Here is a 10,234-nt window from a genome sequence, read left to right on the forward strand (position 1 = left end):
ATACTGCACTTGGGTGGGCTGGGCCGGGCGGAGGGGCAAAACGCAGGTGCTAGCGGGTATCTGGGCTGATCCCGCTAACACTGCGTTTTTGGGAACTCTAAACTGCTGGGGACGCTAGTATAGATCTGATCGGATCAGATATTGATCCGTTCAGATACTATACCACTAAGGGAGGCGTATGCTGCGTGCGTGGGTGTTAGCGGTACTGGCGCTAATCTGACGCTGCCTGGGGCGACGCATATCACCGCCGGGCGATCAGGGGGCTAAATCTTTATTCAGTAATAAACGGCGGGTGCCCTGACACTATAAAAAATAAACAAACTAACCAGCGTCACCCGTAACACTTATACGGTGATCAGTGGTGAAAGGGTTAACTAGGGGGCCATCAAGGGGTTAAAACATTTATTCGGTAGTATATGGGGGTCCCTGACGCTATAAAACGCTGACGGCGAACCTAAATATTTACGTCCCTAACTAGCGTCACCAGCGACACTAATACAGCGATCAGAAAAATGATCGCTTAGCGACACTGGTGACAGGGGGTGATCAAGGGGTTAAAACTTTATTAGGGGGGTTAGGGGGGTATCCTAGACCTACAGGGGGGTAATACTAACTGTCCCAACACTGTAACTGTCACAAACTGACACCAATGCAGTAATCAGAAAAAAAAAAAAAACTGCTGGTGTCAGTTTGTGACAGGGGGGGGGGGCGATTGGGGGGGAGATGTGTGCCTGGCATGTTCTACTGTGTTGTGTGTAGTGTTGTGCACTCACATACCTGTCTTCTCTCCTCGGGCCGGAACGGAAATTACCAAGCCGAGGAGAGATGACATCATTTCCTTTGCTGCTGTTTAGCATACAGCAGCAAAGGAATGATTCGATTGGCCGGCGGCGATCGCGAGGGGGGGCCACGAACGGATGGCCTCCCCCTCACCTCCGATCGCCGTGGGACAAAAGACGACCGCCTCCGATCGGACCTCCCACCCGCGGAAGGCAAATCACGTATATGTACGTGATTTTGCCTGTCCGTGCCACCTTGCCGACGTACATCGGCGTGAGGCGGTCGTCAAGTGGTTAAAGACTTAGGTCCTTGGCGCTGGGGCAGGATGGCCCCTACAGCGCTTTCCGATGCTTCCACCTCCAGGATGTAGGGCAGAGCAGGATCGGGATGCTTCAGTACCGGAGCAGAGGTAAATAGTCCCTTTAGTCTGTCAAATGCAACTTGAGCTGCTTCACTCCATTGAAAACGGTTCTGTTTCTTGGTGAGTTGAGTGATGGGTGTTATGATACCAGAGAAGTTTTTAATAAATTTTCTGTAAAAGTTAAAAAACCCGATAAAGCATTGTACCCCTTTCTTATTGGTTGGAAGTGGCCAGGACATTATAGCTGAGACCTTCTGAGGGTCCATTGACATACCCCCAGTTGAGATTACCAGGCCCAGAAAGTGAATGGTCTGCCGTTCAAATTCACATTTCTCGGCCTTAGCATAAAGTCCGTTTTGTCTAATGCCCTGCACACGCGGTCGGACATTGATCGCATGGCACTTTGTGCGTCGGATTTGTGTACACACGATCGGAATTTCCGAGAACGGATTTTGTTGTCGGAAAATTTCATAGCAAGCTCACAAACTTTGTGTGTCGGAAATTCCAATGGAAAATGTGTGATGGAGCCCACACATGGTCGGAATTTCCGACAACAAGGTCCTATCACACATTTTCTGTCGGAAAATCCGACCGTGTGTACAGGGCATTAGACTTATTCATGATTGCCTACCTGGACAACTGCCCCATTTATAGTCCTGACGTACGTGATTTACGTCACCACGTTCAGAACGATCGGATTTTCCGACAACTTTGTGTGACCGTGTGTATGCAAGATAAGTTTGAGCCAACATCCATCAGAAAAAATCCATGGATTTTGTTGTCGGAATGTCCGATCAATGTCCGACCGTGTGTACAGGGCATAAGAAGTCTCTGAAGATGTTATTAACGAAATGCTGGAAGGTGGCTGGTGCGTTACATAGTCCAAAGGGCATAACGAGATACTCGAAGTGGCCAAAGCGAGTCCGGAAGGCCGTCTTCCACTCATCCACTTCACGGATTCTGATTAAGTTGTAGGCACCTCATAAATCCAATTTAGTAAATATTTTTGCAGAACGGTGTCTCTGGAACAACTCCGGAATCAGAGGAAGAGGATAACGATTTTTGATAGTAATCCGATTCAACTCTCTGTAATCCACACATGGGCGGAGTGGGTCTTCTCGACGAAAATTATTCCTGCACCGGCCAGAGAGGAGGAGTGTCGGATGAACCCCTTCCTGAGATTCTCATTGACGTAATCCTTTAGGACCAGGAGTTCAGGCTCCGAAAGAGAGAAAATCCTTCCAAATGGAATTTCTGCCCCTGGTAAAAGTTCAATTGGGCAGTCATAAGCCCGGTGAGGGGGAAGAGTGTCTGCCTTCTGCTTGTCAAATACGTCCAAGAAATCATGGTATATGGGTGGGACGAGTTCTTGGGATTCAGATACGGGTTTTAAGCAGCCAATAACTGGAGCCGCATGGTGAAGTGTCTTAAGACAATTGTGGAGACAATAGGAAGATTGGAAGACCACCTTGCCGGTAACCCAATTAATCTGGGCGTTATTGCAGCCATTGAATCCCCAAAATGATTGGAAAAAGTGGTGAGGAGATAACGTCCAGGCATAACAGTTCTTGGTGGTCCGGCAGAATGTCAGTGGACAGAGGTTGAGTCTCGTGGATGATAGGTCCAGATTTGATGTTTGACTTGTCAGCTAACCGTATGGTCAGTCTCTGCTGTTTGGGTCGCAGAGGGATATTGTGTTGCTGGACGAAGGCATGGTCCATGAAGAAGCTACAGGCGCCTGAGTCAATTATTGCCTGGACCCGGAGTGCCCCTTCTGGAAGCTGTAGTGAGACAGGAACAGCAATGTGAGCAGATCTCGTTAAAGTCAATGCACAAGGATCGTGAAGAGGAGAGTCAAACTTATGAGTCTTGTTGGGGCACATGCTTGCGTAGTGGCCGGCTACTCCGCAATATAAACAGAGATTATTCAGGCAGCAGCGCTGCTTTTCTTCTGGTGTCAATGGTGAGCGAAGCAGGCCTATCTGCATTGGCTCCGGAGCCTCAGTAATGGCAGTAGGGGAAGCGGGAGCAGGTGGGTTGCTAGGTACTTTGAACAGGAAACTAGGACTAGAGCTAAAATTGGGACTTTATATGAGGCAATAAGTATCTATACCTCCATCCCTGATAAATTTGACAAAGAGAATGGATTGTGGGACTTTATATGAAGGACATTACTAAGTCGAATGAGCCAATCAATGTAAACATTGGTATTTATTACAAAAGGTGTACATACACATGTAAAATTGTAAAACATAATAAATAAAATAGTATAATATAATAGTAGGTCCCAATAACTGAAGTCTAAACAATTCATAATATACAACAATTGTCTCAACATATTATACATAATAATGAGCCTTGGGTATGAAGACATACACATATAAAATAGTAAAAAATAAATAAAATGGTATAATATAGTAGTAGGTCCCAATAAATGAAGTCTAGACAATTCATAATATATAACAAATGTCTCAACATAATATACATAGTAATGAGCCTTGGCTATGTAGACCGAAATTGTAGTAGTAGCATATAGGCTAGACTATAATATGGTACAGATGTTAGACGTGAAAACTGTGACGTAGCATCATAAAAAAGCTCTACGCGTTTCGTGGTTACATTACCACTCATCAGGAGCAGATGCATAGTTTGGGGGTATCTATAATAGAATAAAAAATGCCAAAATGATATGATAGTCAAAAAGAAAATATAAAACATAAAAGAAAGAGGGGGAACACAAAAGGTTCCAAACACTCTCACCTATCTGTAGTATATGGGTACGACTGTTGGTAGTATCAATGGTGAGGGGCACTGTAAAGAATGTTAATCACGGGAGCTGAGACTGTAACACCAGAGGCACGACATTGGCACCAGCAACCAAAGTAGACATAAATAAGAGATATCCAGTTTGAAGCTGTGATATTGATGTTTAGATATTCCTTTTTTACTACCTTGTCTACCTTGGTTGCTGGTGCCAATGCCGTGCCTCTGGTGTTACCGTCTCAGCTCCCGGGATTAACGTCCTTTACAGTGCCCCTAAACCATTGATACACGTACACGCATTGGCGTTAGAGGAACAGAGATTGGCAGCTGGCACACGGAAACAATGATCAAATACCACCAAAAGAAAGCTCTATTTGTGGGGAAAAAAAGGACATCAATTTTGTTTGGGTACAACTTCGCACGACCGCGTAATTGTCAATTAAAGCGACACAGTGCCGTATCGCAAAAAATGGCCTGGTCATTGAGCAGCCAAATCTTCCGGGGCTGAAGTGGTTAACAGAATGGGGGCACTTTTGAGAGGGCTGGCTATTTTTTGCGCTATAAACAAAAAAAAAGCGACAATTTTGAAAAAAACACAATATTTTGTACTTTTTGCTATAATAAATATCCCCATTTTTTTTTTAAAAAGCACATTTTTTCCTCAATTTAGGCCGATATGTATTCTTCTACATATTTTTGGTAATAAAAATCGCAATAAGCATATATTGATTGGTTTGCACAAAAGTTATAGCATCTATAAAATAGGGGAACGATTTATGGCATTTTTATTATTTTTTTTTTTTTTTTTACTAGTAATGGCGGTGATCAGCAATTTTTATCAGGACTGCGACATTATGGCGGACACATCGGACACTTTTGACACATTTTTGGGACCATTGGCATTTATACAATGATCAGTGCTATAAAAATGCACTGATTACTGTGTTAATGTTACTGGCAGGGAAGGGGTTAACACTAGGGGGCGATCAAGGGGTCAACCGTGTTCCCTAGGGAGTAATTCTAACTGTGGGGGGAGGGGACTGACTGGGTGAGGAGAGCGATCGTTGTTCATACTTAGTATGAACAACAAATGGCTCTCCTCACCCCTGACAGCACAGAGATCTGTCTGTTTTCATTGACAGATCTCCGTTCTGTCTCTGTGTGGAGTGATCGTGGGTGCCTGGCGGTCATCGTGACTGCTGGGCACGAGCATCTGCTCCGGCGGCGTGCACGTGCCCCCTAGTGGTCAAAAGGCCAACCTTTCGCAGTACAGGGGAGCCAACCCACCACAGTACAACTGCAGTGTCTGGTCAGGAAGGGGTTAAGATTGAGCTAAATACCTGTGGGAGGGTCTACAGTCTTTCTTACAGCATCATACCAACAATGGTCTGGCTCTGGAGTCTGGATCCACCCACTTTCCTATCATCTTGCTTGATTGATGTCGGCTCTCTGCTCGCTCCCAAGACTTCACAGAGTGTAGCTTCTCCCCCTCCCCCTCCCTCCTCCTCTGCAGTCTGTTCCGATGGTCAGAAGAATCGGCAGAGATATCAGCACTTCAGTGACTAAGGTAGGAGAAGTCACTGATAGTGCTGTGTATGTACAGTATGTGGTGAGTTGAAAAGTCCATAAAGAAATGGTGAAGAAAAGTAATGCACTAGATCAAGAGAAAAGAAATCGTGTTCCCCGTGAAGTCAATGTGAAGTCAATGTTGAAGTCAATGTTGAGTGGAAAAAAACAATAATGCGACCACCACCGATTGTGTGAAGGCTTACCGGAGTGAAGGGACTCCAATGGACATACACTCAATGAGTCAACAAGGCTTGTGGTGTAAACACCAATCCATGAGACCTCTACTCCTGTATTTCAGATCTGAGTGGAAGATGATCCCTCCATCCAGTAGATGGCTCAGAGCGACAGTCCACAGATATGACCAGCGTGATGGACTGAGTCAAAGATACATTTGAAAAGCAGTCAGTCTGTGTTCAGTTTAAAGTGGACGGGAGTAGCAGGATATAAATGCATTTTACCAAATAAAGATGGTGGCAGCAAACGAGGTGCTGTTTTTTTTATACATCTGATTTTGTAGAAGTACAAAGTTCCTAAGTGCTGCAAGAAATTTTATTTTTAGTTTTCATCCATAGTAAAGAACTGCAGGGCGATGGGATCAGGTTGTAATCAGAGAAGCTACTTTAGAGATGATCGCTGGCTCAAAAAAAAATGATACAGCCATGATGGTGGTATAACCACTTGCTCCTGAGGTCATATACTGTATATATAGGGCCTAAAGATGGGATTTTTTAAAATAAAACTTATTATCCCAGATGACCTTTTTAAGGAATAGGCACTCTTTAAAGTGCTACATAACAAGCTCAGACATAGCAAAATGCAGCTGAGGACTTTAACCCCGCAGCAAAAATCAGGTGAAGGGGTAGGGCGTGTGCAGAGGAATGTTTGTATGCCTATGGCCTTGCTGAATTTTCCTCCATATACCGCCCTTATACGTCTTATACCGGTGAAGCAGCTGCACAGTACAGCAATGACGGGATGAAAATCTGAAGCTCTGATCAGGTAGGATATGATCCTTGTATGCATCTGAAGGTTTCTGTTCAATATTAACTGCAGTGTAGAAAGAGAAGATCCACTGTATCTTACAGCCATTAGAGTCAGTGCAGCATTGACCATAGAAGTTAGATTGATTAACAAATACAAAGCAGCAATAATCTGATCTTTTGTGTAATTTATAGGAGTGGCTGTACTATTAGGGAAGATTGGAAGCCAAGGGGATTGTCTCAGTCTGAGTCCAAAGGTTCCTGAAGCAATTTAGAGATTAACTCCAAGAACATCCAAAACTTTCACTATTATCTCTAACTTCTACTGTCAACGATGGCTTCTGCTGGTCTGAGAGCTGAGCTTGAATGTTCCATCTGTCTGAACATTTATACCGACCCTATAACCCTGAAATGTGGACACAACTTCTGCCGGGTCTGTATTACTCGTGTTCTTGATGTACATGGGGGGTCTGGAGGTTATTCCTGTCCTGAATGCAAAGAAAAGTTTCAGAACCGTCCTGCTCTGCAGAGGAATAAAACACTGCGTAACATAGTGGAGAATTTCCTGTCTGTTCAGCCAGATCAAGAGGAGTCCGGGGTCTTCTGTACTCACTGTGTGGACTCTCCTGTACCTGCTATTAGATCCTGTCTGCACTGTGAGGTTTCTCTCTGTGATAAACACCTGAGAGTCCACAAAAAGTCCCCAGAACACATCTTAACTGACCCCACCTTCTCCATGGAGATCAGGAAATGCTCCGTCCATAAGAAGATTCTGGAGTATTACTGCACTGATGATGATACCTGTGTCTGTGTGTCCTGCTGTCTGATTGGAAAACACACAGGACATGAGATGGAGTCACTGGATGAGGCTTCTGAGAAGAAGAAGGAGACACTGAGGAATGTTCTGCAGAAACTTCTGACAAGGAGAGAGGAGATGGAGGAAAGAGTCCAGAGTCTGCAGGAACACAGGAGGAAAGTAGAAGAAGAAGCAGCTGGTGACACCGAGAGAGTCACTGCCCTGTTTATAGATCTCAGGAGACGTCTGGATGACCTGGAGAAGAGGGTTGTGAGGGACATCTCCGGGCAGGCAGAGCGGGTCTCCATCTCCATGACAGACATGATACGGGATCTGGAAATAAAGAAGGAGGAGCTGTCCAGGAAGATGCGTCACATTGAGGAGCTGTGTAACATGACAGATCCACTGACTGTCTTACAGGAATCAGACACAGGTGACTTGTGTGATACTAAGGATGGAGATAAGATATCCGATGAATGGGATCTGGAGGATGGAGGTGATGAGGAGGATGGTGGAGGGGATCTGGCTGGGATCTCACATACATTGAACACATTATCTGATATAATAGATGATGTAACTGTATTCATCTATATAAAGGAAGCTTCAGACTTGTCATTGGATGCAAACACTGTGCATAATACTTTACAGATATCAGAAGACAGGAAAATTGTAACCAGCTCAGATATAGACCAGAATCACCCAGAAACACCAGCAAGATTTCAGGATTGCCCCCAGGTGATAAGCAGTCAGGGTTTTTCTGCAGGGAGAAACTACTGGGAAGTGGATGTTGGGGGATCAGATGTATGGATAGTCGGGATGTGTTACCCCAGTATAGACAGGAGAGGAGAAGGGTCAGCCATGGGATATAATAAAAAGTCCTGGGGTTTGGATAGAGATGGTAATCAGTATGGGGTGATGTGTGAAAGTAAATGGATCCCCTTACCTGCCATTGTATCCAGTAACAGAGTCAGGGTATATCTGGATTATGAGGCCGGGCGGATCTCCTTTTATGATCTGTGTGACCCGATCCGACATCTCCACACCTTCACCACCACCTTCACTGAGCCCCTCCATGCTGGGATATATGTATATAGAGGTTATATAAAGATATGTGGGGGGAATCGGGAGATGTGAAAACTATACCCAGAGTTGGATGATATTACAGGGAGGGGAATGTGGTTAGACCACTGCTGAATCAAAGCTTTGGGCAGTAGGAATTTAAAATGTAATTTAATTTAGTTTATTAAGTCCTCATTCATATGGATGATGATGAGGTGAAAATAAGTCCAGTAAAAAATTCTGGGTGTCTTCCCTTGTCTGGGAGCTTCAGGTGCCACATACAGCCTGCCATACTTTTGTAAATGCCAATGCTTCTGTGTAACAGCATTTACCTACACATGTGTGTACAATGTTTTCTTAACTATGTACCCCATACTCATTCACGTGGGGGGGGGGACGGTACCAGGGGACGCACTTTTTTTACACAAGTGGTTTACAGATTCAAACCTGCTAATGCCAGTTTTAGCCATGGTGGCCATTACCAGTTCTCTTAGTAACATTAAATTAGTTGTAAAGTCTCAAAGTTTTTCACCTTAATGCATTCTATGCATTAAGGTGAAAAACCTTGTGTTCCACAGTTTCCCCCCAGAGCCCCCCTTTTTCTAACCTGAATCCATTTGTTCCAGCGATGAGCACGATCCCAGTGACTCCAGCCACTGTCTCTGTTCTCATTGTATAGATTGATAGCAGCGGGAGCCATTGGCCATTTTTATTATTTTTTTTTTACTAGTAATGGCAGCGATCTGCGACTTTTAGCGGGACTGCGACATTGTGGCGGACAGATCGAACACTTTTGACACTTTTTTGGGACCATTGACATTTATACAGCGATCAGTGCTATAAAAATTCACTGATTACTGTGTAAATGTCACTGGCAGGGAAGGGGTTAACACTAGGGGGCGATTAAGAGGTGACATTTGTTCCCTGGGAGGAGTTTCTAACTGTGGGAGGATGGGACTGACTGGAGGAGGAGAGAGATTGCTGTTCCTAATCTCTAGGAACAGCAGATCTCTCTCTCCTCCCCTGTGAGAACGGGATTTGTATGTTTACATTGGCAGATCTCTGTTCTGGCTCTCTTTCCCGCGATCGCGGGTGGCCAGCGGACATTGCGGCCACGCGTATTGGGTCCCCCGCGCGCCTGCTATGGCTCTTAAAGGAGCCGACGTATATCTATGGTGATTTGCAGGAATGAGCCGACCTGCCACAGTATAATGATGACGGCTGGTCGGCAAGTGGTTAATAACGAGTGTCTACATAAATATAGAAAGAAATACTAAAAATTTGATTCTAAACACTCCCATATTACAAGGTTCATGAGGCTGAAGGGACATATAACCCTTTTGTGGAAGCCAAACAAAAAAGGTACATCATGTTTGATCTCTATCAAACTGAGTTTTAATGCTATATAATCATATACTTGTTCTCAGACTGTAATACTTGGCCCTCTGAAAATATGACTGCATTTAAAAATTTGCCAGGAGGGGGAGATATTTCTGTAACCACCACCATGCTGGGAGGCACTCTTAGGGCGAATCACTGTGTCATACCAGGACTTATTCTACATTGAATTGGACTCTTCTCAGGCAACATCTTGTACTTTCATTTTTGATCCTATTTATTTTGCTGTTGCGTATTGTCTATTTTTTCATGCCTTTTACTGTAACTATTTTTCTTGCACCATTATCTTATCTTTTCATTAAACAATATTTTAACATCATTAAGCTTTATCTCTAATGCTCTAACTAAGAAGAATTATTGGCTCTTTAAGAAAACTACCATATTTGAAACTGTGGCTGGCATGGCAGTGGTTGTTGCAGACATTTCCTAAAGGTCAGACTTTTTCTAACATATAATGTGAGCAGTGCTTATTTCCATTAAAAAGGCAGCTATTGTTTGTATGTATAAAGGGTTAAAGTGATTGTAAAG

The 10,234-nt window shown here is 44.2% G+C and overlaps 1 protein-coding gene across 1 annotated transcript; it reads left to right on the forward strand.

Annotated features, from left to right (window-relative positions):
• The first annotated feature begins 6,243 nt into the window (after positions 1 to 6,243).
• Positions 6,244 to 10,025, forward strand: LOC141133753 (E3 ubiquitin-protein ligase TRIM39-like). The gene is made up of 2 exons (XM_073623291.1): positions 6,244 to 6,472; positions 6,649 to 10,025. The coding sequence occupies exon 2, from the start codon at positions 6,788 to 6,790 to the stop codon at positions 8,381 to 8,383; it is 1,596 nt and encodes a 531-aa protein (XP_073479392.1). The 5' UTR covers positions 6,244 to 6,472; positions 6,649 to 6,787; the 3' UTR covers positions 8,384 to 10,025.
• Positions 10,026 to 10,234: the final 209 nt, after the last annotated feature.

The sequence above is a fragment of the Aquarana catesbeiana genome, linkage group LG03 (assembly GCF_042186555.1).
Source record: "Aquarana catesbeiana isolate 2022-GZ linkage group LG03, ASM4218655v1, whole genome shotgun sequence".
Lineage (NCBI taxonomy): Eukaryota > Metazoa > Chordata > Amphibia > Anura > Ranidae > Aquarana > Aquarana catesbeiana.